Source organism: Arvicola amphibius, chromosome 3 (genome assembly GCF_903992535.2).
Source record: "Arvicola amphibius chromosome 3, mArvAmp1.2, whole genome shotgun sequence".
In the NCBI taxonomy this organism is placed as follows: domain Eukaryota; kingdom Metazoa; phylum Chordata; class Mammalia; order Rodentia; family Cricetidae; genus Arvicola; species Arvicola amphibius.
Window position 1 is genome coordinate 172,579,859 of NC_052049.1, and position 27,413 is coordinate 172,607,271.

Genomic DNA, 27,413 nt, shown 5'->3' on the forward strand with positions numbered 1-27,413 from the left:
TTGAGACAAAGGGCCCATGCTTTGCAAGGTCATTTCAAAAGTTATATTCCTCTTATAAATGCCTCCCTCACTCTTTACTGAAACAGGGTTTCTCTGTGTAGCCCTGGCTGTCCTGGATCTCACTTTGTAGACCAGGCTGGTCTCGAACTCATTTAGATCTGCCTGCCTCTGCCTCCCTTAGTGCTGGGATTAAAGGCCTGCTCCATCACCACCCAGCTTGCTGATTCATTTTTTACCTAGAAGGATCCTGTGTTGATTTTGCCCTCTGTTCTATGACTCTCTGACTATTGGGCACTCACGTGAGATCAACACTGCCAAGACCTTTGTGTGTGCTCATTGCTTGCAGAGTTGGGAAGTGGTTCCTGTTCTAATTCTTAGATGAGACTTTCAGATGTAACCATGCTGTGTCCTCTGAGCAAGGCTAAATAACCATGCTGGAGGCTGCTGGTGGCAGGGGCTGCTGGTAGCAGGGGCTGCTTGGCAGCTCTTTCCTATCCTAGGAGGGTCCCATCATCTGCCTCTTGGGAATGGTTACTATCTAGTAGGTGGAAGAAAAGTCCACATTTTTTAAAAGTATTATTATTAAAAGGAATTTCATGCAAATATTGAGCATATTTCTCCCAGCCCCCTGCTCTTTCCTTTTTCTCCCTGCCCCCTCCAGTAGTCTTCTTTGTTCCCTACAGTTTCACTTCTACTTCCCTGTCATGTATCTGTATACAACTTTACGAGTCTATGTGAAATCTAGGAACCACAAATGAGAGAAAACGTATGGTGTTTGCTTTCTGAGACTAGCTTGATTCAGTTAATACGGGCATTGCTGGTTGCATCCATTTGCCTGCAAACAACATAACGTCATTCTTTCCGTAATTTAGCTGTTGTAAGTAATGCTGCGTCTCTATGATATGCTGACTCAGAGTTCCTCAGTAAATACCCCCCAGTGGTGTAGCTGGGCCATATAGTAGATCAACAGGACGTGAGTAGTCCGTTTTGTCTACATCCTTGCCAGCATTTGTTGTTTATTTCTTAATGGCTTCTATTCTGACTGGGCTGAGATGGAATCTCAATGTAGTTTTGATGGCTAGTAAGGTTGTCTATTTTTTTTTCTTATAGTTACTAGGAAAATAACTTGAACAAACTGCTTGTTGTCCCTCAAACCCCTCAGAATGGAGAACATGTCACCTTGTTTCCCAGAGCTTCAGGGCCTGAGAGTCTAGGGTGTAATCACGTGGGGAAAGGAAGCCAGTAGAACAGGATGGGGACATTGGCAGGTGAAAGGCTCAACAGGACTCAAGGCAGCCGGTTGTCCCCAAACTCCTTTGAAGTCCATGTCAGGGCTATTGTTACAGTCCTGCCAATGGTCTGCCCTACATGGCACTCAAGCAGAGCACAGGATATAGATTCTGGCTTCATGGAGTTGGCTTTGAACCCTGCTGGATAGCCTGGGATGAAGCAGCTCATCTCTCCAAACCTCCATTTCCTCAGTGGGTTCAGAGTACCCATGGCCTGACTGATTCTGAAGAGTCCTGAAATAACACCATAATCTTAGAACCACTCTTGGGTAAGATAAGCCCTGCTGGTTCTTTGTCCTGAGTACCTTCGAGAGCCTTGAGAGGACAGGTAGGCCTTCTAGACACCCACTCACCCACACACCCACACCCACACACACTCCTAATGCTGTCTGAGAGGCTTCTCTGAAAGGGAAAAGGAGGAAGGCCAGGGTATTGAGTCTTCCGCGGCACTCAGATGCCCTGGCTGTCCAGAGTGCTCTGCTCCTCAGGGGAGCCCAGAAGCACTGCTGTCTTGTGACCTGAGTCTGACATGCTCCCATGCTTCATTTCTGCCTACACCCCATCCTTTCGGTAACTCTGAGCTGCTCAACCTTAGCAATTCATATCTGGAGCAGATATTTGAGTGTTTGCTGTCCTGTGTACTGAGATCTTTAGTGGCATCCCTGGCCTCTACCCAGTGGATGCTGGTAGCATCCTGCTCCCCAGTTTTGAGGACCAGAAATGTCTTCAGATATTGTCGGGTGGGAATCACTGCAGAGCTTCTTCCTCAGGAGGAGCCCAAAAGGAAGGCTGGGGAGAAGTGTGGAGAGGGACTGGGGAAGCGCTCCAGGAGCCGTGCGTGCGAGGACTCCGCTCAGTTGGCTCAGTTCTGGCTCCCACCAGGTGTGCACCAGAGCTCTCGGAGAGTTTCTGGTAGTCCGTTTTCTAAGAGTGCTGTTTGGCTATCAAGTTTCAGGGTCTCAGAGATGTTGGTAAACAATAAGAAAAAACTCTTCACCTTTAGCAACTTGATTTTCTTCAAATTGGGAGTTTCTTGCCTTGCCTGCCCAAGACTACATGGCTCAGCGATAATACCTGATGAGAGATTTAGTGACTGGCCTGGGTGGTTTGATTTCTCAAAAAACCCATGAACACTGTAGCCATGACCAAACTGTGCCGTGTATCCAATGCCCTTGCCCTTCATCTCCTATCTCCAAATCACCTTAGGCACTAAAACACGATGGACGCTCCTGGGCATTGGGGTTTCCAGGGAGTTAGTTCATGGGAACTTCTGACCATGTGCTCTCTCCATTGTGTCCATTGGAAGCCAGAGGGACTAGACCTTGCCTGGACCCCACGCTGCTCCCCCACTAGCAGAGAATGTCAAGGACAACCTTGTGCCTGTGGAGGTCCCTTCACCCTTCAGCCCCCCTGCCTGTGACCCCTTCTCTGACCGTGGCGTTTCGGCTTTCAGATCTTGGAATGAAGGCTGTCCTTAAACTCACTCCAAGCAGAGCTCTGTTCACTGCAGAGCTATTTTCAACCTCTGGTTGAAATTCACAGCTTATTTTTAGGCACATTTCATGTTGAAAAGCAAAAGCCATTTCCCAGCCATTCAGAAGGAGAATAATGGGTGCCATTTTCCTTCTGTTCTTGGCTGAGTTGTCTAAAGGAGGGATTTCAGGGCTTGTGGCTGGAACACTTTCTCTGCTTGGAAAGTTGCACATGAAGGATTCTAGGTCATGCTGTGGGCTGAAGGGGGGCAGGAATCTCCGTGCTCTGTTCTGGAAGGGCTGCTTTGGGGCAGATGGGTGCCTCCTGGAGAGGTATGGGTGGGTACTGCAGAGGACTTCTCTGTAGCAGGTGCTTGTGCTGGTGTTTCTGGGGTCTGATGTGCAGCCCGGTCGCCTGCGCAGCCCTGGCCTTCTGCCCTCTGGTTTTACTCCCTTGCTCTCTGTACTTAAGGGTCTGTCCCTTAGGCAGAAGGACCCAGTTGTCTTAGCTGATTTTAGAGTAGGAGTAGCATCTTGCTTACCCCAGATCTCAGCTTCTCCAGAACAGATTTCTACCCCAGCTACAGAAGTACTTTTTAACCTTTTTTTTTTGGGGGGGGGGAGGTTAAGGTCCCATTATGTAGACCAGGCTGACTTTGATCTTAGATCTGTCTGCCTCTGCCTGCATGCTGGAATTAAAGGTGTGTACTACCATGCCAAGCTTTTAAAGCTACTTTTAATTAACAAAGGTGCATTATTTGGATCTACCCTTATTTTTGCCACAGTCAGAGGCCCATTATGCAATTGAGAAGGTTGTACTAGTGGGGTAGGGAGGAAGAACACCAAGTTCTAGGTAATTCAATGAAGCTGACAGAAAAAAAGCCAACCCACTTCCTGAGTTCTCAGGGTTGACTGCTCCGGTTTAGACATTAACCTTGATCTCTAGGGTTGAGGGCTTTTCTCTGCTCACTTCTCAAGATTGCATTTGAAGGAGAAAAGCGCACCTGTGGTTAAGAGCTTGGCTTCTGGCTTCTGACCAACCAGTGATTGAATCCTGTCCCTGCCTTGTTTGTGCTGTGACCCCAGCCAGTGGCCAGATCTCTGAGGTCTTGGTTCCTCTTCTGTTAACCTGGGAGTCACTGGGTCCTCCTCCTTCCATGAGATTTCACAGGTGGCATGCCAAGCAGGTGGCCAAGCAGCACTTGGCCCTGTTCCTGGCACATGGCAAGTGCTCACCCAGCTGTAGCTATTTCAAGAATGTTCCTTTTCCCTCTTCCGTCTCCTAAGAGCCAGTCAGAATGATCAAATGTTCAGATCTTTTGGGGCGGGGGCATTGGACAGGGGTGTGGATGATTGCTGACTGAGATAATTTTTGGTGCTGGCTCCTCCCTATAGGTGGTCCTTGTAGGGACTGGGGAAGGTTTTAGACCCTTGCAAGCATATGTTGTGTTTTTAAATGACATATCCCAAGTCTTCTGTGCTTGCAGGTAAGAAAATAAACCTCTGAGATGGGTGAAAACAACACACACCCTTCTGCCACCCTCAGCACTCCTTAGGGCAAGATGCCCAGGAATCTCAGAACCTCAGTGTTAGAACCTTCCCCCAGAGAAGGGGTTGGCCCAGTCAAGAATATCTGCCCTTAGTCTGAGGCCTCCTTCTTAAGGTCTGCCTCTTTTGCCTTGTGCCCCAGGATCTGTGTATTGTTTTGCTTGCTGCCATGGGGTTCTGATTTGGGGTGCTAAGGGGATCTGGTTCCTACTCCATAGATACTTGCTCATGCTGAGGATCTGGGGGGTCCTAAGTGATTGTGGTGGTTTCTCAAGACCTAGATGTTCCTTACAGGAACCTTACCTAAGAAGGCAAAGAAGAGACCCATTTCCACTACCCTCGGGTCTTATCTTTGTGCCTTTCAGCTACTATAGACTAGGGCAGCTTTTAAACAGAAGTTCATGTTTCACAATTCTGGAGGCTGGGTGGTGCAAGCAGGGCATTGACAACCACTGATGAGGACCCGGTGGTTCAGAGGTAAAGCCTTCCTCTGTGTCTTCCTGTAGTAGGCAGTGCTGGCCTTGTAAGGGCCCTAATCCTAATCATGGCAACTCCATCCTCATGACCTAGTTGCCCACCAAAGGCTCAATTCCAAACATGTTAGGGATTATGATTCTAACATAAATTTTATAGGGGGCACAGATATTTAAGCTATTAGCAATTTGATTTCCAGACTTGGGTCTGTTTCCTAGAATATAGACTTCTGTTTGGGCATTTGCTTTTTGTAGTGAGAAATAATAATTCAAGCTGAGTACAATGGCACATGCCTGTAATCTCAGTCCTTCCTTGGAAGGTGGTGGGAGGAAGACCAGGAGTTCAAGATCATTCTTGACTATGTAAGAGGTTGGAGGCCAGCCTGAGCTCAAAAACAAAACACCACAAAATAAAAAAAGAAATTCAGATTCAAAGGCATGCTTAGCAGGAGAGTCATTGAGTGTATTTGAAGCAGAATGAACCCTAGATATATGTGTCTTAAAAAGGAACTTCTCCCTTCTCCACTTGACCCCATTTCTGGCTCTTTTTTCTTTTTTAAAGACTGTTAAAGGGAATTCTTGGCTTTCTGCCTGCTGCCAGTGAATCAGATGCACAGCTTGGAAAAGGGTTGTTTTCACTTGGACCCATCCTCCGACATAGAGGGTCCAGGGCATCTCTGGTAGTCGAGCTGTATATCTTCAGATGTCGTATGTTGTGCTCCTGCTGAATGAGTAGCTCTGTCCACAGTGTCTCTCATCTCTGTGGATGGAAGCTTGGTGGAAAATACGGGGAAGCAGACCCTCTCCTGAAGGGCCCACATTCCTCTCTGTTTGCCTCTTGGGAAGCTTTGTAGATCTCAGAGGGCTTTGAGGGGTAACTTGGGGACAATGGGGATGCTGTGACTTACCTGGTTGTGCATCTCTGTGGCTCCTGATACAATTCATTCATGCCTTCTGCTTGTAGAGGAACCTAGACTCAGAGGTCATATGACATGCTGGTGAATGGTTCTCGACCCAGTCTGCCTCCTTGAGTGCAGCAAAACCAAGAGGCATTTGAATGAAGAAGGAAAAGGTGTCCCCCATTTCTATTTCAGCATCCTCAGACCTAGGACATATGCACAGATTCAGTGTGTATTTGAGTGCACACTCATGTAGAACCATGGTGTTGCTGTCTTAGGGGCCTCTGGAGTCACATTCCTACTACCTTTGGTCAGGTATGATCATCAGTGCCTCCCACTGCTGTTTTTTTCCCCCTACAGACATGGGGTGCTGTGGGTACAGGGGATGTCAGGTAATCTGGCTGCTCAGGTGCCTTCCTGTCATGAAGAAGGAAATCTTACAAGGATGATGTGGGATTCCCCTCTGTATGCCGTGAATGCCATTGGTTAATAAAGAAGCTGCTTTGGGCCTATTGCAGCGCAGAATAGGGCAAGGCTGCAGGGTAGGGCAAGGCTGGAGTTCCAAGCAGATAGAGGAGGAGAGAGTAGACAGAGTTAATGAGAAGCCATGTAGCTTCCACAGGAGACAAATGCTGAATGGAATCTTACCGGTTGGCCACAACCACATGGCAGTACACAGATTAATAAAAATGGATTAATTTAAGATATAAGAACTAGCCAATAAGCAGCGTGAGCTAATAGGCCAAGCAGTGTTGTAATACAGTTTCTATGTGGTTTTTTTGGGGTCTGGGCGGCCAGAAAACAAATGAGCAGCCTCCGACTACATAAAGATGTGTTTGAGTTTGCAAAGGAACATTTGCAGACATCCCTAAGACATCCCTAAGCCATGTTAGCTGGACTTTCCTGACAGTGTTGGGATCAAGACAAGCTTGCAAGACTGTCTCACTGTGTAATTCTGTCTGGTGGCCTTAGAGGTCAGGCTAGCCTCAAACTCATAGGGATTTGCCTACCTCTCTTTGCTTCCTGGGTACGGGGATTAGAAGTGTGCACCACCATGCTCAGTCAAGACAGTCCTTTTAACTTTTGACATTTATTATTCAGAGCTCCTCCAACTGGTTTTCAAACTCAAGTGTGCATCATAGCCCACATAGGAATGTTAAAACTGGGCCAGGCAGTGGTGGCGCATGCCTTTAATCCCACCACTCAGGAGGCAGAGGCAGGCAGATCTCTGTGAGTTCAAGACCAGCCTGGTCTACAGAACAAGTTCAAGGACAGAGAACCCTGTCTTGAAAAAACAAAACAAAATAAACAAGAAAACTTGCTGCTGGCTGGGCCATCCCCAGGGTGTCTGATTTGATAGAGATCTTCTACTCCTAACACATTTCCAGGAGATGCTGATGCTGCTAGTACAGGACCCCATTCTGCAAACCATTGGTCTATTGAAAGACAGTGTCCAGCAGTGTCTGCCATCCCAGACAAGGAGTCTTTTTATATCCTAGACATTTCTGTGGCTGGTAGAGGCTACAGCTTGGGAGAGGCAGCTGAAGACCCAGCGTCCCTTTCATTCCACTCCTGTGGAAAAGGGGTGTAGATCTAGCTAGAATCTTCAGGATTGTTCAGAGAGATTCCTGCTACCCCATGAGCCCCTTAAACCTATGGGCATTTTCCAGTCTGCTTAGAACAGTTTATTACCAGAAGCAACTGTCAGTAAGGAAATGCTGCCCTGCCATAGGCCTCTGCCGGCCTGTCTTCCTCTCTTGCCTCCTGGCTGCCGCTAGATGCTCTACCTCTAATCTAGTCCCTTGTTCTTAAATCTCCATTTCCAGGCCGCTGCTTTCTGCACTGTCTGCTTTTGTGCTATCTGTCGCCTACCTCTCACACTGTAATTGTGGGTACCTAGGCCAGCTCCCATCCTGAAGAGAGCCTGCTGACTCTTGAATCCACACAAAGTCCAGAGGCCTCAGGTTCAGTTCTGCATGTATCAGGGCTTACCCAGCGTGTAAATCCGACCATCATACCCCTTTTTGAGTTCTGCTAACTCCTTTGGGAGATTTTCCTCCTCACTGTGGGCTCAGGGCTGTTGGTAGCCCCACTTTTGCATGTGAGGAGATGGTTCCAGGTCAGTGACAACAATGGGGTGGCCAGACCATTAAGCTTCACTGTAAGGCACACACAGCCCTCAAACACCTGTCATCTCAGCCACTGCTATGTTTGCTGCCATTTTGCTAATGGTGATGCCAAGGCACCTATAGCCCTGTCAGTTCACACTCGCAAGTCGCCTCTGCATGTAAGAGCCAGCAGAGGCCACAGCACAGTCTAGCCAGCTTTGTAGTGCAAAGTAGAGAGTGCATGAGAACTGGGGCTTCAGTCACTTAAGACTCCTTCTCTTTTTGGTTCTATTCTATTTTTCAAAACCCAGAAAGCTGAAAGTAAGAGAAACAGGCCACATGTAGAAAAAGCCCAGATGCTTGAGTCTAGCTCTGTTCCTCTGGGACACTGTCACCTGTTCCCAGCAGTTGCTCTCGGCCATCGAGGCTCTTTCCTCCTTTGTTTGGTCTTCCCCAGGTGTTTGGAAATGCTTCTTTTCATTCATTCATTCATTCATTCATTCACTCATTCACTGAGGCAGGGTCTCTTCATAGCACTGGCTGTCTTAAAACTCACTATGTAGACTAGGTTGCCTTGAACTCACAGAGTTGTACCTACTTCTGCCTCTCCTCTGTCTCCTGAGTACTAAGATTAAAGGCATATGCCACCAAATCTGGCCTTTTTTGTTTTTAAATAGGGGTGTGTGTGTTGCAGTGAAAGTGTGGAAGTCAGAAGACAACTTTCAGAGTCCTCTCCTTCTACCATGTGGGTCTTGAACTCAAGTCATCAAATTTGGTAGCAAGCACCTTTTTGCTCACTGAGCCATCTCAGCAGCCCTAGAAGTCCCCTCCCCATTTTAGCCCCTCTTTCCTACCATCAGCTATTCACAGCCCTTGGACTGAGTTGTGCTCTCCCCATAGCAACCAGCATGTGCCTGGAAAAGGATGCTCAGGAAATCAGGGTGTGGAGGACACATGCCTGGATCATTGAGCGGTGTGGCTGAGTGTGTGCACCTTCTAACTGCCTTTGGCCCTCTCTAAGTATTTTTTCATGGTCCCAGACTAAATGAAGAAAGTAACTTTCTGGCTTCATTTGTCCCTTTGGCAGCAGGTGGTGTGGGGTAATACAGGTAGCCAATAGGCCACAAAGGTTGGTACAACTGCGTGTCTGGACTAGAGTTTCAGAATTTCTTTTCATTTGAAATGGAAAAACCTTTTTTGCATTTTATATTTTCCAGATTGGCTAGTAGTGTTGACCATGTGGTGTAAGGGTGTTGGATAATACTTATGTTTATGTTCTTATTGGTTACCATGGCAAAAAAAAAAATCAGAATAGATGGTTTCCATGGAGATTATCTTACAGTTAGTTTCTGTGAAGGTTTGGACACTGCTGTGGGTTCAGTGAACACTGTCACTGCCATCAGGGGCTTTCTCTATGCAGTGCCAAAGGCTCAGGCAGACATTCTTTGGGCTTAGGCAAAGCCAACTGTCTCCCATGCTTACAGACTCAGGGCCCCCAAAGGTGGTGGTGACCCTGTGGCTCTGCTTCCTGCTGGGGTTCTCCAGCCTGGCATCAGCCCACAGCACTTGCTATCAAAACAAACAAAAGCCTTTGTGTGACAGAAATGTTCAGCTTAGCCCTGGAGTGGAGCAGGAAGCAGCATGTGGGCCTGGGAGCCCTCACCTGGCTTCTGCAGAGGCCAGCCTTCCATCTTCCCCACATGCCTTAGAAGCCCTAGAGCGTTCCTCTAATTCCAGATACAGCGTTTTACTCTAAACAAGGGTTTCCCTGATTATGTAACTGTAAAGCTCTTGTCAAATTCAGCAAAATTAGTGATTTCTTCCTAACAATACTGAGAACATGTTCACATTTTCCCATATTGTGTCAAGAATGTCATTTTGTGGGACTGGGGATGTGGCTTAGTTAGCTTAGTGCCTGCCTAGCATGTCTAAAGTACTGTTTGTTTCCCAGCACCAAATAAAAACAGGTGTGGTAATGAATGTCTGTAATCCCAGCCCTTGGAAGCAGAGGCAAAAGGATCCTAAATTCAGGGTCATCTTTGGGCTACATAACAATTTCAAGGCCGTCCTGCATTATCTGAGACCCTTTCTCAAAGAAAAGAAAAAGAAAAATCATATTATTCTCATTGCTCAAGTAAGGATATAAAAAACATTTACACCCTTGTGTGTCATCCTATTATCTGGATACTCCTCTTCATCCTGCCTCTAGTTCAGGGTAGAGGGGTGGAGAGTCTTTGACCTGCACCTAGGGGTCGGGCCAGGAACAAAGGGAGCTCCTGGAACCACTGTCCTCAGGGAGCCCTGTCTCTTTCTGGAGCTGTGGTGGGCAAGTAGGCAAACTGCTGCTAGTGACCTGGGATAGGCATCAGATAAGATGTACTAGCACTCTTTGAAGCCTGCAGGAGTAGAGGGAGGAATGATCTAACTATAGTTCATTCTGCTGTCTTCAACTTCATTTTCTGGGAAACAGAGAGGCCATGAGACCCCTTGGGGTATGGCCTCCCATGAAGCATGTGGCACTGGCAAAGGACTCTGGCTGGCTAATCTGAGGCCAGCTGCCTCAGCTGATTGAATAGTCGGGCCTGGGTGTCTGTCTTGGCAGGACTAGTTCATGTACTATTATGCTGTGCGAAATATGAATTAACTGAGCTTGGGAGTGATGCCTGGGGTATGGTTCATGGCTCTGATACTCTCCATTGAACTAAGTGCAAAGAAAACTTAAAATAGTCAGCCTTTGTTCCTGGAGTTTTAAAATTCAACTCCAGTAGTTACAATGATCTGTCTTCAAGTGGATCTATAAATAAACTGCTGCTGCTCCTCTTTGTCACCAAAAGCTTCCGCGTCTTCCAGAGACGTCTCTGCCACTCATCTTCATCAGATGCCTCTCATCTCATCTGTGGGGCAGCTGCAGCCCTCATCAAGCTGGGCTGGCACATGGAGTTTGTAAAGACAGCATGTTCCCTCTTTAAAATCCAGTTGCCCCCAAATTAACTCCACAGGGAGAAATAATAGCTTTGCACTGGAGAGACTTGGAGTAGGGACAGTCCCCACTGATTAGGTCAGCACCCTCAGCATTAAGTCCTGTCTGCCCAGACCCTGCAGTGTCGAAGTGTGCAACCTGAATCCCATCACTTGAAACATCATTCAAATACAAAGTGACAGCCACTTGAGAAAATAACTGTGACCAATATTCTTAAAAAGTATCAGTCATGAAGGACAAAGGAGGGTTGAGGACCGACACAGATTGCAGGAAGCTGAGTGGATAATAAAGCACGAGTGAGGGTCTGGACACTGGGTCAGCCTGGAAAGTGCTCTGAGTGTGGAGCCCCAGGATTCACGTGAGAAGCCGCGTGGCAGGGCACATCTATAGTCCCAGTGGTGGGAAGCAGAGGTAGGAAGATCCCTGGAGCTCACTGACTAGGCAGCCTAGCCAAATCAGTGAGCTTCAGGCTCTGTGAGAGACCTTGTCTCAAAAAATACAGTGGAGAGCCCTGAGGAAGACTGCTCTGACCTCCACAGTGTGCAGGCACACACATGCACACACAGGTCCTGGATAATATTCTGTCTAGACGGCGATCCAAGGACATTAGCCACAGAAACTGGTGAAACTCACATATGGCTATTCACTTTGGTTAATGGTATTTCCCAGTGCTAATTTTTTTTTTTTTTTTTTTTTTTTTTTTTTTGGTTTTTCGAGACAGGATTTTTCTGCAGCTTTTTTAGAGCCTGGCCTGGAACTAACTCTTGTAGACCAGGCTGGCCTCGAACTCACAGAGATCCGCCTGCTTCTGCCTCCCGAGTGCTGGGATTAAAGGCGTGCGCCACCACCGCCCGGCCCCAGTGCTAATCTGATCTAGATACTGCCCTATGCTTTTGTAAAATGCTAACACTGGGGGTGGGGGTGGGCATATTGTAAATTCCCTGTGCTATTTTTTCTAACTTTTCTATAAGTCTAAAATTAGTTAAAAATAATTTTAGCTTTTTTTTTAACCCAACTATAGTCAACACTGAGGCCTTATTAGAATTCTTGATCAGCTCACTCCCTAGCCTCCAGGCACTTGGCATATGAAGGGCAGACATTTCTAGATAGCACTGAGAGATTCAGCATAGTTGTAGTAGACCTTCAGGAATGTTTGTGGAATTGACCTGAACAGAAACTACTGTGACTAGAGACCCGGAGTTCCAGGGGAGCGCTCTTTCCCAGGAGTGAGTCCGGAGTTGGCAGATCAGCTGCACTGTTTCCTTCCTAAAGTCCCTATGGTCTCACTGTTCACCTTTATTCTGGTTTGTCTTCCCTAACTATGTAATATTAGCTCATTTTTACGACTTTGTTTTGTTTGGGTTATTTTTCTTGTTTGTTTGGTTGGTTGGTTTTTGAGCTAGGGTCTCTCTAAGTAGCTATTACTGGCCTGAAATTCGCTATGTAGACCAGGCTGGCCTTGAATTCATAGAGATCGACTTGCCTCTGCTTCCCAAGTGCTGGGATTAAAGGTGTACACCCCTGCCGCCAGGCCCCAGTTCTCTCTGTATGTGGTCTTGACCCCCCCCCACCTTACCTTGCTGCCAGAAGTGTGTGGCTCTGGCTGTGTGATGGCAGTGATGAAAACTTCAACTCCAGAAGACCAGTTTCTTAAGGTCTCCGCTGATTTAAACTGCTTACCCTTCTCGGTTTCATCTTGCTCCTCTTTCCCTTACCCCTGTGTCATTTCAGGAGGATAGACCTCCTTACTTCTCCTGAGAACCAATGTGAACCCTGCCTGCCAGGGCATTCCCTCCTCCTTTTGAAGACTCCTCACTCTGTGTGGGAAATGCTTGGAAACTCTTGGAGCCAGTTTGATTTCCCGACCCTGGGGCAAGCAGAGTGGGGCTCTGTGCTTTGTCTGCGTATCATTTGCCCATGCCCACAGGCCTGAGAGCAGCCCAGATGTAGTGGAATCACCTGCACTCCCTACCTCTCTGAAGGGAAGCATGTCATGAAATGGGGACCATGTTGCTTTTGGTCCCAAAACCCAGATCGCACTGATTCTGCGTGGCAGGGAGGGCTTGGCATCAACGTGTTGATCAGGCCTGTGAATTCCTTGCAATCCATTTAAAGACATGTACTCATCTTCCCAGCAGTGTGAGCCTATCAAGTCAGGGTGTAGCCCTGAGACCTGTCTGGGGTCTTTGGTTGCAGAGTGTCCCATTCAGCTTTGAGGCTACTACTTAGACCCCAGACCTTGTATCTCTCTATTCCAGGACTTAAGCAAACGGCACAGCACTCTGTCCTCCCCAGAACCGGTGTGAGGACCAGGCATGTTGATAAGTCTAGAAAACCAGCAGTGGTAAACAAATCCTAGGCTCACACTTGGGCAAACATTGGCCAGACTGCCAAACAATTAGATGCTTTTAGGAAACCTGAATTCCTCGTGGCTTCAGAGCTATGTTTAGAACCAGAAGTTTCTTCTCCTGTGGGATTCCAGTTTGGAACCCTAAATTACAAGACAAATACGGCTGTAGGATGTTCAGTCTGCAAATATATGTGATTTAAGAAGATAGCCCTGCCTCTTCCACTTGAGAAGCTGGGCATGAGGCTGAGTCCAAATGAACTCTGCCTTTTAATTCCCTCCCCAGGGCCAGGTTAAGCATACATGAAGGCAACTGTTAGCTTCTGAGAGCAGCTGAAGGCCTGACATCAGGACAAAGAAACACCTTCTGAACTCCTCTTGCTAAGTGAGCCGACTATGGTGAAAGGGGTGTGTGTGTGTGTGTCCATCATTCCTTCCAGCGTGGCACTTGGCCAGTCCTTGGAAACTCAGTGATATGCTTTGGTGTGTTAAGGTGATATGCTTTGGTGTGTTAAGTGGGCAGTGATCAGGCAGGCAGTTCAAGAAGGAAATTAGTGAGAGCCTGAGAAGCCAGCTCTGGGTCACCTCAGCTTCCCCGTTCTAGCCACATCTGAAGTCATGGGTCAGTTCTTGGACTCTTGTCCATTTTAGGAGCAGGCTGGCCAGAGGACAAGGTCCGGGGTGAACAATTAAAAGAAAAGGAGAAATGTACTTTGAGCAAATGTTAATCATCACCCGCCCACCCGCCTGCAGGACCCATTCTGTTAGCTCAGCTCAGCATCTTCTTGTCAAGTGACAGCTGCTTCTGGCTTCTTGCTCACTGTGTGCAGTCCTTGCTTGACTCGGCATGGATCCCTGTGTGACTAAGAGCTGCTTGGGAAGCCCTGCCTATGGGGTCAGCTTCTTCCTTCCACTGGGGAGACTGCACTGAAATGACGTTCTCTGCTTTACACGTGTGGAAATTAACTCCCATATTGATGGCAAGCCTCCTGGGCCTCCAGAGTTGTCGGCCTTGGCTTAGCCCCTTGGCGATGCTCTGTGTGTGGGGGAGTGCTTTTCACCTCGAGTACAGAGTGGCAGAGATGTAAAAAATGTCAAGTGTGTTGTGTGCTGGACAGGAGGGCTCCTAGGAGCATTGTAGATTTTATAGTATCTTTGAGGGGTTGATAGAACTTTGTCATTACAAATAGTAATATTCACATTGAAAAAAAAAATGATCAGTTCTGAGCTTTGGTGAACAGATACAGTTAGGTAACACCACCACCCTATGCACAATTAAGGTACAGAATATTTCATTCCAAAAAGTTTCCTTTGTTTAACTACTAAATGACTTGCTTGTTGTGGGTTTTAGTTTTTGAGACAGAGTCTCACTGTGTAGCCCTGGCTGGCCTGGAACTTGCTGTGTAGACCAGGCTGTCCTTGAACTCACAGAGGTCTGTCTGCCTCTGCCAAAATTAAAGGCGCGTGCCATCATGCCCAGCTGTTGTGAGGTGGGTTTGTTTGGGTTTTTTGCATATGTGTGAGTAATATATAAACGTGTGGGTACATGTGTATGTGGATGTGTGTATATATGCTTGTAGAACTGTACTCGTAGGCTGGTCTTCATTGGGAATTTACTTATCATACACTGGATGTATTAGTTTCTTTTCTCCTGCTGTGGACAAGTACCTAACAGACGCAAATTAAGGAAGGAGGCTTTATTTTGGCTCACAGTTTGAGAGGATACAGTCCATCATGTTGGGCAGGCAAGGTGGCGGAGCATGAGGTGGCTGCTCATACTGTGTCTGCAAGTCAGGAAGGGGAGACAGATGCTGCTGTTCCACTCAGTTCTCCTTTTTGTTCAGTCTTGGACCCCAACCTGTGGGATGCTGCTGCCACGTTCAGGGTGGGTCACTCCTCTGTTAAACTTTTGAAAACACCTCACAGACATGACCAAAGGTATATGCCCTGATGACATCAAGAATAAGCATCACACCTGAGACCCTCTAAAGCCCCTAGGATGCTTTGATGTGAACAGGTGTGGTCTTCCCACTTCAGCGCTGCTGTGGTCTTTCTGCCCTTGTCATTACTCAAGGCCCTGGCACTTAGCTTTCCCATGTCTGCTTCCGTCCCTGTTCACCACCAGGCTTCACAGGAAATGCTGCAGCTCTCAAATGCTGGAGTGCATATGAGTGGCCACAGGGCTGCGGGGCAGAGCCATGGCCCTTTGTTGCAGTGCAGACACTGAAGAGGTTCTGCCACAGGAATTCCACTGCACCTGTGGGGTGGGCCTTTTGAGACATCAAGTATTTGTGGAGGGCCTCTGTTCTCTGCTTCCGGGCATCCCAGGACAGGCAGGGGAGCAGTGATGGAGAAACAAGCTCAGAGGGCCTAGTGACCTCCACAGAGACACTAGAGAGAAAATGCACAGAGAAGTCCAGCTGCAGCCAGTATGACCTGTCACTGTCACATGCTACCTGATGGATACCCAGGAAGTTAATACTCTGAGATTAGATCTCAGCCTGGTGATTTTGAGAAAGGCACCGTAACCTGCCAGGTGATCTTTCCTGAGAGAGCACTTAGCCTGAGTGTTCTTCAACTGAAAAATAATAAAACAGTTCCTACTGTGAAGGACCCTCAGGATTTAGTGAGCTGACATTAAATCAGGGCCTACAATGATGGCAAGTAAACAGCAGTGACCAGCCCGGTCAGCCTTCAGTGCTGTGGTGCTAGGGTTTTGAGACAGGATGGCCTAGACCATGGCCTTAAGTTCACTGTGTAGCTCAGGCTAGCCTCCACACCTGTGATCCTCCTGTTTCAGCTTCCAGAAACCCCAGATTCTTTTTAAGTTTTTTTTCTTTTGTTTTCTTACTATATCTTTATTCTTTATTTAAAATTTTATTATTGAGTATGTATGCATACACTAGCGCGTGTGAACACTGCACACCCGCATGTATGGAGGTTAGAGGACAGCTTCTGGTCAGTCAGTTCTTGGTCATGGGTTTGGGATCGAACTTAGCAAGTGTTTGTCCTCACTAAGCCATCTTCCCGCTACTCCATTTCCCACATGTAGCCCAGGCTACTGTGGAGCCTTAGCCTCCAGGTGCTGGGATTGCATTTCTTTCCTCAGTTTCCCTTGTTGTAACATGAGGACAGCCCATGTGAACACATGGTATCCATGGGAACACATTTTTCTCCTAAAGCTGCTTCTCCAGTTTGAAATACTATGGCTCCAGTCCTTGCTGCTCCCTTGGATCTGCTCAGCTTTGGCTCAGAGGGAGATTGCTAAAGTTGGTGCTCACTCCCCTCCCCCACCTCATCATCTACTGTTTCCAGAAGCCCAGTTCAGCACTGGCAGCTTCTGGGCTGTTCTGCAACAACACTCAGAATTTCCATTCCCTCCTTCCCAGGCAGCAGGCAGCGCCATTCTGGCTGTCCTCATGAAGATGCCTGCTGTGGGACAGGAAGCTTGTAACCTTCTCTCAGGAGTCTTTTCTGGTGGAACCGTGGGGACTCGGCGCCTAGGGGAAGAGTGTGTCTGTCTGGAACGAGTAGGCACAGGACTGAAAACAATTTTCAAGGCTGGCTGGTGACTTCAGATGAGTTCAGTCATTGGCTCCATTTTTCAGATGAGAAGGTAGAGGCTCTAGCTGGTCAGTGGTGGAGCCCAAGGCCTCTCTGGCTTCTCCTTCCTCACCAGTGACAGAACTGCCTGAGCCTGGGATCACTGTGGCCGACACAGCCTTCCTGGCAAGGCCAGTAGACTTCTTAAGTATTTCCTTTTGGAATGGGTTCTGGGTAGGCACTGAGATGTGAAGCACTTGATCCCTGCAAGGCCTGGAAGAGCCCTGGTCCCGATAGCCAAAAGCTTAGGAAATGGCCACATCCCCCAGCAGACATGCCAGCCATGGGCATGTGGGCACGGCACTGATTTTCTCAAGAATGCACCTCCGACTCGTGTTTCACATTCTAGTTCTTTGGCTACCAGATCTGGCATTTTTCAAGTTCACATCAATATGTCCTTGAGAGTTTGTGGTTTATGAGATCAGGACTCTTTTCTAATAAAGAGAAATACTTAGGTAGGTTCCATACGCTGAATTGTCCTTGCCTTTCTCCTTTGTCACCTGGGAATCCTCTCCTGGGTCCCATCATTTCAAGGACTGTGATGTGATCCAGGTGAACATGTCCAGGCCAGATCGTCTTCCAGGACTGGGTTGCTGTGGATTAGTCTGAGAGGGAAGACATTGAGGGGAAGACGTAAGCAGCCAGCTGCTGATTGCCATCCCGGCACTGTCAGGGCTGGGCAGTATCCTAGGTGAGTCCCAGATGTACCCAGCATAATCCACTGCCTGTGACTCTGGGAGGAGAAGGCTTGGCTCAGTTGCATGGGTGGTTCACAAGCCTTGAGCCTAGTGACGTCCTGGGTTTGTGGGGAAGAGTGATGAGTACAGGCAAGAGGGAGCGACAGGCCCATGGGCAGGCCCATGGAGAAGCCAACATTGATTCATCTGCCTGTGTTCTATCCCTTGTTCTGAAGATGGAGTGGCTAGAGGAACAGGGCTGGAAGGAGGTCTGGGTATGCAGGAAGAGGAGTTCCTGAGGGGGAGGAAGAAGTGTAGGTGAAAGCACCCCATGGAGAGGAAAATGTGGTGTGAGAGCTGGAGCACAGAGGCAAGAAAGGGGCGTGGAAGGAGGTAGATTAGATGGACATGGTACACCTGGAATGTTCATGAGACATTTGTGGGTCAACAAAACTTGGGGGTGTCCCAGAGCATGGGCTGTCACTAGCCCACAGTGGAGCTGCAGGCACTGCTGGTCTGCCTCCAGGCACCCATGCTCAGGGAATCTTCCAGCTCAGCATATGAAGGCTGCTTCCTGGGTCAGGAGAAGCCTGCATCTGAGTATAGAGAGAGGCTCAGTGACCCTTCAAGCCACTAAAAACCCAAGTGCCTCCCATTCCTGCAGTCCTGTCTGAAACAAGCCGGCTGTGCCTGTCCTGTGGGTTCTGGCTCTTGCTAGCCATCTGGGCAGAACAGCCACACAGGGATCTTTGTTTTTCTAGGGGATCTGGGGCAGGGCAGGATCTGGAACATCCCCTCTCGTTTCTGGGCCACAGCTGTTGGGCCCTTAGGAAGGCGTTAGTGAAACCTGGGGCTGCCAGTGTTGGGAGGGTGGAATTGAGGTTAAACAGTAGTCTGGGAGAAGGGAAGACTTCAGGGCCATGCAGTTTTCATGTCTCTAGTTCCTCCAAGATGCATCCTGGATGGTGTCTGAGAGTGAAGAGTTGAGAGATGAATCAGTCTCCCTGAGGACCTCTGGCGTGCTCTGAGGGCACTCAGGGATCCACCCAGACCCCATCTTGTTTGGACTGCCATGCACTAAACTCTACTTCTCAGTCCCTGCTGTGAAAGATGGGCGTGCGAATCTCAGTGTGTTGGAAGGATATGTGTCCTTTTTCCCTGCTGACACTGAGAAGCCATTGCCTCAGGTTTCCTGGTTTCTCAGATAATGTATCTTTGTTTTGTTTGTTTGGTTGGTTTTTCAATACAATGTTTCGATGTTTTGCTATAGCTTTGGAGCCTGTCCTGGAACTAGCTTTTGTTGAACAGGCTGGTCTTGAACTCACAGAGGTCTGACTGCCTCTGCCTCCTGAGTGCTAGGATTAAAGGTGTGCACCACCACCACCCAGCTTCAGATAATCTACCTTTGAAGATGACCCTCTCTCCTTTTGTTTCTAAAGTATTAACTAGTCTGAGGGATTGTTCTCTTTTTGTCTTTAGCCAGAAATGGATTTGCCTGGCCCCCCAGGCAGAGACAAGAGTCTGGAGTCAGTGCAATGCCAGCCCCAGGAACCCGTCAGTATGCCCCAGACACTGACCAGCACACTGGAGCACATCGTGGGCCAACTGGATGTCCTCACACAGGTAGGTTCTGATGGGAACAGGTGCTCATGCGCTCACGTGTGCGCACACACACATACACACACACAGACAAACATGCTCATCCATCTTCATTGTTCTAGCATTTTGTTTTAATGAGCCAGGGTCACTTTACGTAGCCTAGGCTGACCTTGAACTGGAAATCCCCTTACTCCAGTCTCCTGAGCACTGCTGTAACAGGGTGTGTATGAGAGAGAGAGAGAGAGGGAGAGAGAGAGAGAGAGAGAGAGAGAGAGAGAGAGAGAGAGAGAGAGAGACACCAAGACCATGCCCAGGAACTGCTGGGTTTTTAAAAATAGAAGCTCACAGTGCCTTTGTGTTCCCCTTGTGGACTCATTGTGTCCTTCTCTGGATCAAAGGCATGCTGACTGTCTTGGTTATGTTTTCTGTTGCTCCAGTGAAACACCATGACCAAAAACAAGTTGGGGGAAAGGGTATTTGGCTTATACTTTGACATCATGGTTTGTCACTGAAGGGAGTCAGCGCAGGAAATCAAGCAGGACAGGAGCTGATGCTATTAAGAGGTGCTGCTCACTGCATGCTCTCCATGACTTGCTCTGCCTGCTTTCTTATAGACTCCAGGACAGCCAGTTTAGGGGTGGTCCCACCCACCATGGGCTGGGCTCTCCCCCATCAAATACTAATTAAGAAAATGCACTACAGACTTGCTTGCTGCTTGATCTTACAGAAGCATTTTCTTTTGGTTTTCAAGACAGGGTTTCTCTGTGTATTCTTGGCTTTCCTAGAACTGAACTCACTCTGTAGACCAGGCTGGTCTCAAAATCAAAATCAAAGATCCTTCTGCCTCTGCTTCCCAAGTGCTGAGATGAAAAGCGTGTGCCACCACCACCCAACTGGAAGCATTTTATTTTATTTGTTTGTTTAGATTTATCTATTTATTTATTACATATGCAGTGTTCATGTGGTTATGTGGTTGCTGGGAATTGAACTCAGGACCTCCAGAAGCACAGCCAGTACTCTTAACCACTGTGCCGTCTCTCCAGCCCCCAGAAGCATTTTCTTTTCTTTCCATTTTTTTTAAAAATATTTTTTATTTTTTTTATTTTTGATTTTTCAAGACAGGGTTTCTCTGTGTAACAGCCCTAGCTATCCTGGAACTCACTCTGTAGAGCAGGCTGGCCTCAAACTCACAGAGATCTGCCTATTTCTGCCTCCCGAGTGATGGGGATTAAAGGCATGCGCTACCACTGCCCAACCCAGAAGCATTTTCTTAGTGGAGAGTCCCTCTTCTCCAATGACTCTGGTGTGTGTCAAGTTGACATAAAACTAGTCAACACAGAGGCTGACACCTTTGATTTTAGCCCTGGGGAAGCAGGAGCATGTGAGTTACTGGCCAAGGCTGCATAGTGTGAACTCGCATAGTCTTTTATTTGTTTGTTTGTTTGTTTGTGGGGTTGTTTGTTTGTGTTTGTTTTTTAAGATAGGGTTTCTCTGTGTAGCTTTGACTGTCCAGGAACTTACTCTGTAGGCCAGGCTGACCTTGAACTCACAGAGATCTGGCTTTTAAAATAAAATGTTTCTGTACCAGTGAAGGGGGAGGGGAAGGAGAAAGAAAGAGGGAGAAAGAAAAAATGGACCTGTTTTCCATCCTACATTAATGAAATATCAGCGTCTTCCCTGGGATCCTGGCTATTGAAGCTATGTAAACTGTGACTCAAAAATCACACACAAGTTTCCACCCGAGTTTGCCCATTCTGGTGTGGCTGGAGCCACGGTGGTGCTTTGAGAGAAGTCCTGTCCGTTCATCTCACTCTTCCCTTCCAGAATGCGAGAGCAGTGAGTGGCCATTTCTGCAAGCCTGGGTTTGGACTGTTTTTATTCCCCAGGTGCGCTTGGTTTCCCGACTCCTTTAGTTCTCTAAAGTCCAATGCCGTGACCTGTAACACACAGGTGGTCTGGGCTCTTGGCCTCCATGTTTGTGGTAAGGGTTAGCAGATTTGAATCACTGCAGAGTTTGGCTCACGCCTGGCTCTAAGTGTCTATTGAGTGAATGTGTACTGTGGTCCTCCTGCCCATGACCTTCATCAGTGAGGTCAGTGTGGGTCCTACTCTTAGTAACTTGGAATTTATAGCATAGCAGCTTTGGGATGAAAAAATATCCTGACTTGAGGAAGCAGCTGCACTGGGGAATGCCCAGAGGAGAGTCGCATGAGGGGGGCCCTGACAGAAGAGCAACCTGCCTATGGTCTGGAGGCACCATGCGAATCCCGGGGTAGCTGACGTGGTGCGGTGAGCAAGGCAGTCTGAAAGATCCTCTGTCTGCCTGGAACCTGGGCACTAGCTGCCAGGCAGGGACTCTGCAGGTCCCTATATCCCATGCTGGCTTGTGGTTAACGAGGCTATGAGGGACACGTGGTCTGCTAGGACAGGTTGTAAAAGCGGGAAAGGAGCCCCAGCTCAATCCTATGGGGGAATACAAGGGATGGCCAAAAGAAATGGAGCCGAAGCCTGGTGCTGCTCCCTGACTCTGGAGCTCGGGCTGTGTCTGTCATTAGCAGAATGTCAACCTTGGGCCCATAGATGGAAGTGCCCAAGGGAGAGGCAGGTGTCAGGGTGTAGAGACATTCTGGAAAGCCTGCTAGCCCCGAGAAGAAAGGCTGCTCTGAAGAGATGTGAGCAGCGTGCAAAGTCTCTAAGGTGAAAACCCATTTCACGCCTGACAGAAACCACCTCATGCTCTTCACAGCCTCGTGGGGTGAGAGGTCGGGGGAGGTCGAGTCCTTAGGACCTTACAGGCTAAAATTGGAAATCAAGTCTGAGTAGGTGGCTAAAAATGCAGGAGCACAGCACTGAAAACTCTTCCTGCTGCTGGTTTCAGAGCGTGCATGGAAGGCTTTGTTTTGTTAGCAGTCAGGAGTATGATAGTAGCAGATGGCAGAGGTAGCCTGCAGCTCAGTATCTGACAGGGTTTGGTCTCTTTGCAAATCCATGGTGGTCTTATCCTCTGTTCCTTGGTGCCACGAAGTGAAAATTGTCCCCCTTAGGCCCACTGTGTCCTGAGGAAGCTTGGGTTCCTTGGAGTCGCACACAAGGCCATATAGGCCCAGCCCGCTTTTGTACAAGGTACGTTGGTACTCCAAGTGCTCTTTCAGGCTTAGTCATCAACTATTTTTTAGACCTAGTCCAAACTGAACCAGCCCTCTCCTGAGCCCTAAAACCAGGTAGCCACTGCCACCTTCCTTTCAGGTGGCTCATTCAACCAGGCTGCCTGTTTAGTCTGTGAGGTCTGGCCTGAGATCTACCCCTCAGCAGCTATTCCTCCCTATGTGCTCTGGCTACCTCAGCACAGACTCCTGCTCCAGTGATGTCCATATTAATCGTGTGTGTGCGATCTCAACTTTACGGCCTTTTTCTTCTCTTCAAGGAAGTCTACTTCTGCATGGTCTCCTAGAAGGAGATGGGGCCCTTACATTTCTGTCCTACTGATAATGCAGTGGACAGGGATGATTCCTGAGTGAGTCACACAGGTCCTCCGGTGCCACCTTAAAAAAGGACCAGGTTTGGGAGTTTTTTGTTCTTTTTTTTTGGTTTTGGTTTTGGTTTTTCAAGACAGGGTTTCTCTCTGTATGGCCTTAGCTATCCTAGAACTTATGATGTAGGCCAGGCTGGCCTCATACTCACAGAGATCCACCTGCCTCTGCTTCTCAAGTGCTGGGATTAAAGGCATGTGCCCCACCACCTGCCCAGGTAGGATCCTAGTTCTTAAAGCTAAATTCTTAATTCACATTGGCAATCCTTGCACTTGGAATGCTGAGCCAAAAGGACCGATAATGTAAGGCCAGCCTGGTCTACAGCATAAGCCAGCAGGTTTCTCAAAATACCAGAGAATTATGAATAAATAAAATCCTACCTCCTTGTTCAACAGTCTGGGTGTGTGGGTATACAGCTCAATGGGACAAGGCCACTTCTGAGGATGCTTGTAGTCTGTTTGCCACCAGTCTGAGGGACAGATGAAAAAAATCTCAGCCCTCTCTAGGGAGACATCCTCCCCCATTATTCTAGAAAGAAAAGTCTTGGAACTAAGCAAATCCCCCTTGGGGCTCAGTGTGTGTCTGGCTTCACTGCGGCCTTACCTGGTGATTCAGGGAAACCTAAGCCTCCTGTGCCTTAATCTCCAAGCCTGCAATGCAGTGCTGTCACCAGCACCCACTCGAGGCCTCTGGGAATATAAAGTGTGTCCACCTGTGCAGCTCATCAAGCAGTGCCCATCAATGCTGTGTGTTCCTGTCGTGTAAAGCAGCCACCCCCTGGTGCTGCCACTGCTTGGCTTGCTAGGGACAGAGCCTTCTATATGACAGTACTACAAGGCCATCTTCCCAGTCTTCTACTGCCTCCAGAAGCTAGACCTTCCCCCTGCCTAAGAGAGAGCCATTTCTTAGCCCTTACAGTAGAAGTGGTGGTTCTCTCTATGCACACACATTCACTTGGCCAATTCTCTGTTTGCTCCTGTGTGAAACCCATTCCCGTTCCTGAGAAGTCTCCTTGACTGAATTTGGTGCCAGAGTTGAGGCTTTGAGAGCGGGCAGCTGGAGCCATTGAGAAAGCTAGCAATGATGGATGCATAAGAAGCCCAGGCGTGGTTAGACACTGAACAAAGCCGAGCTGGAGCCTGACCCAGCAGAAGCCAGAGGGATGCAGGGTGAGATAGGAAGGACACAAGAGAGGTCAGGACTTAGCAAGAGGCAGCGCTGTCACAGGCTTGCTCCTGGGAAGCAACTTCCTAAATCCTTGGTGCTAAATTTCAGGGCAGGTCAAGGAAGAGGGTGGTGAGATCAGCAAAACAGTGAGGCATCTAGCCTCCCTAGCAAAAGCAAATTCCTCCCCCACCCAAGTCAAGAGATCTTGCAGGTCTGTCAGAATTCCAACTGGCCTTGGGGTTTGTGCAGCATGAGAAATCAGTTCTTGGGGTGGGGGGGATTGAGACAGGGTTTCTCTAGCTTTGGAGCCTGTCCTGGAACTAGCTCTTGTAGACCAGGCTGGCCTTGAATTTACAGAGATTCACCTGCCTCTGCCTCCTAAGCGCTGGGATTAAAGACGTGCCACCACCATCACCTGGCTCAGAAATTAGTTCTTTAACGCATGCACGTGCGTGCACACACACACACACACACACACATGCATTGGGGTTGTGCTGGTTTTACCTTTTAGAGAATTCCATTTTTATAAAGTGCACTCATTACTTTTCAAAAGTGCATTTATGAGCTAGGTATGGTGGTGGCACATGCCTTTAATCCCAGCACTCAGGAAACAGAACCAGGTGGATCTCTGAGTTTGAGGCCAGCCTGTTCTACAGAGCAAGTTCCAGGACAACCAGGGCTACACAGAGAAACCCTGTCTCAAAAGTGGGTGGCATTTATGAGAGGAACATAACTTTTGAAATGACCTTGCAAGGTATGGACCCTTTGGTCTCCTGCTGTCTGTACTCCTAGTAGGCTGTCTTCAGGTTGGCCTGACCTTTCAGGTCTCCTCCAATCTTTTTAGATGGCAAGTTCCTGAGCACATCCTTCTGATGCTTAGCTGAGGCCTCAGCCCTTCCAGGGCTGTCCTTTGCAACCCTCACTTGATCTAGCCTTGGGGTTTCCCAGCAGTTAGCATCTTGTCAGGTGTTGATAAGGCCTTCATAATGACATGTACCTGCATCCACTCTGGAGTTCAGCCTGCCTGTGTTTGACTTTGGCAAGAAGCAGGTGGTCCTGATCATAGCGTAGGCAGAGCATTCTCTGCACCTCTCGCTAAACAGTTTGGGTAGAATTTTGGGATGTCTTCATCAAGAAGTTTCCTGCACTTGCTGTGCACACCTGGAACCACATAAAGGTGAGAGGAGAAAATTGGCTCCTTGGAGTCCTCCAACCTCCACACACACGCTGTGGACTTTGTGCCCCTTTCCTCAGTAATAAATAGTGGAGGAGGAAGAGGAAGAGGAAGAAGAAGAAGTTGTAGTTCAGGGCTGGAGAGATGGCTCAGCAGTTAAGAGAGCGTAAATCAAAAACACTGGGCACCTAGCTCGGTGGTCATGCTTGTCCAGAATCACAATACCCTGATTTCCATTTCTACTACTGCCCACCACAAACTTTCCCTTTGGAACAAACTTGACCTTCCTGAAGGAAAAAGCCGCAGTTCTTGGAGCCCAAAGGCTAGCCCCTGAGGCCACCTGAAGAGAACAGCCACCACTCTCTTTCTCTCTTTCTCTTACATGTGCTCCACCCCTCTGAGGCTGCTATTTGGGACTTCACTTGTTCCTCTGCTTAGCTCATGAAGGATCTGATCCCAACTGGATGCCATCCATACTCGGAGTAGCCAGGATTCTTCAGCTGCCTTTTCCACCAAGTATGGAGAGGAATGGCTCCCTCTTGGGTTTCACAGATGTTCTCACTGAATGAACCACCTGCCTATCAGATGCCTCGGCACCTTCCCTCTCCTGAATTTGGAGGAATCCTGGGTATCTTGGACATTTGGTATCATTCCCATGGCCTCAGTTTCCTTTCTTATAAATGGGGATAGCCAAACCTGCTGTGGTCCTTGGTTAACTGGTAAACTGGACTGGGGCAGTTGTTTGGTAAAGATTAGCAGTTATTCCAATGTTGTCTGAGGCACTGTGAGGAAGCCCTGAGGTAGCCTATAGCGTGGGAGCAGCAGAAGTGGACACTCAAGTCCAGGAATCCTGTGAGCTGCCAGGGAAATGCCAGTGTCTGTGTAGTCGGAGGCTGTTTGTTTGATCCCGGCTGCCCTGACCCAAAATATTCACACAGAAACTGTATTAATTAAAATACTGCTTGGCTAATGACTTAAGTGTATTGCTAGCTAGCTCTTGTATCTTTGGTTAACCCATTTCTATTAATCTGTAAATCGCCATGTGATTGTGGCTTACCGGCAAGGTTCCAGCACATCTGCTCCAGTGACTACATGGTGTTTCACTAGACTCCGCCTACTCTTTCTGTATATCTCTTCCAGCCTGGCTTTACTCTATTGAGCCATTGGCCAAAAGCAGCTTCTCCATTAACCAAAGCAATAAAACATTCACAGCATACATCACCTCCCACATCATGTCTAGGTTGTGGAGGGAGCACAAGAAGTTGGGGTGAGGCCATTGAAATTTAGGAATAGGTCTTTGAACCTGGACTATGGCCTTCAGGGCCAAGACTGAAGCTCTTCAAAAATGTCTGCTTCTTGTGATAGTCATACTTTGAATTGAGTTACCATGTAGCCTGGGAGGCTGCTGTGAAAAGTGCCATGTGGGCCCATCCAGCAATACCTACAGCAGCTGGCTTGGGGAAAATGTGGGGATTTCTTTTTTCGTAAGATTTATTTACTTTTATTTTATGTGTATGGGTGTTTTGTCTGAATGTATGTCTGTGTATCACATGTATGTCTGGTGCCCAAGGAGGCCCTAAGAAGGTATGAGATCTCTGGAGCTAGTATTATATATAGATGGTTGTGAGCTGCCTTGTGGGTGCTGGGAACCCAACTCAAGTCATTTGAGAGAATAGCCCAACGCTTAATGACTGAGCCATCTCTCTAGCCCTGAAATGCCCCCCCCCCTTTTTTTTTTTAGACAAGGTTTCCATGTATAACCTTGGCTGACCTGGAATTCAGCTCATAGAGATCTGCCTGCCTCTGCCCCCTCTTTCTCTCCCTTGGAGGACGTTGCTATGAGTTCATCTTCAACCTTATTACCTCCACACCCAATACATGCCTGTTTTAGGGCTGCTCACATCACTCTCTTGCTGAGCCTGCCTGAGTCTTTTTTTGTTGACAAAGCTGGCTCCACCCAGAAGTCTGTAGGGTCTACAGAAAAGCCAGGAGAAGGGCAAAAGGGCCTGGATGCTGCTGTTGGGCTTTGCTTCTGGTTCAGCAGTCAGAGGCCTGTGGGGTGTCCATTCCTGCTGTTTCCGTCCCACTGGCCACCCCACTTTCCCATGTTGCCCTTCACAAACATGAACATAACCACCTTGCTGCTACATAGTATCTGCCATTTGGTCTTGCGAGGTGGTCAGCAGACATCAGCATCTCTGGTAGAGCCATGTCTTCCCATGAGGCCTTTCAAAATCTGCTCTGCCACTACGCCAGTTTTGTAGCCCTCGTGGCAAGATCTGAAGGACTCAGGCCAGACCACTGGGCTGCCAGAGCTGCTTGCTTGATGTCTGACCTGCATGTTCTTTCCTCTTCTTCCCTGTAGAGATGCTGGAAAGCTTAACTAGCAGGCAGGTAGAGTCCTGGACAAGTCCAGTGGCTCCCCTGTGTTCTTCTGTGGACTTGCAGAATCCTACAGGATTGCTGGGCAGGGCCTAGCTATCCTCTCGAGCATTTGAGGCCCTGGGTCTCTGCAGGAGATGGGCTAGAGCATGGAGATGTGGATAG

General features: G+C 48.3%; 1 protein-coding gene across 1 annotated transcript in view; it reads left to right on the forward strand.

Annotated features, from left to right (window-relative positions):
- Positions 1 to 27,413, forward strand: part of Poc1a (POC1 centriolar protein A) — a 68,828-nt gene that overhangs the window by 28,801 nt on the left and 12,614 nt on the right. The window contains exon 10 of the mRNA XM_038323865.2: positions 18,876 to 19,019. Within this exon, the coding sequence (XP_038179793.1) occupies positions 18,876 to 19,019 (144 nt within the window). The remainder of the gene's footprint in view (positions 1 to 18,875; positions 19,020 to 27,413) is intronic.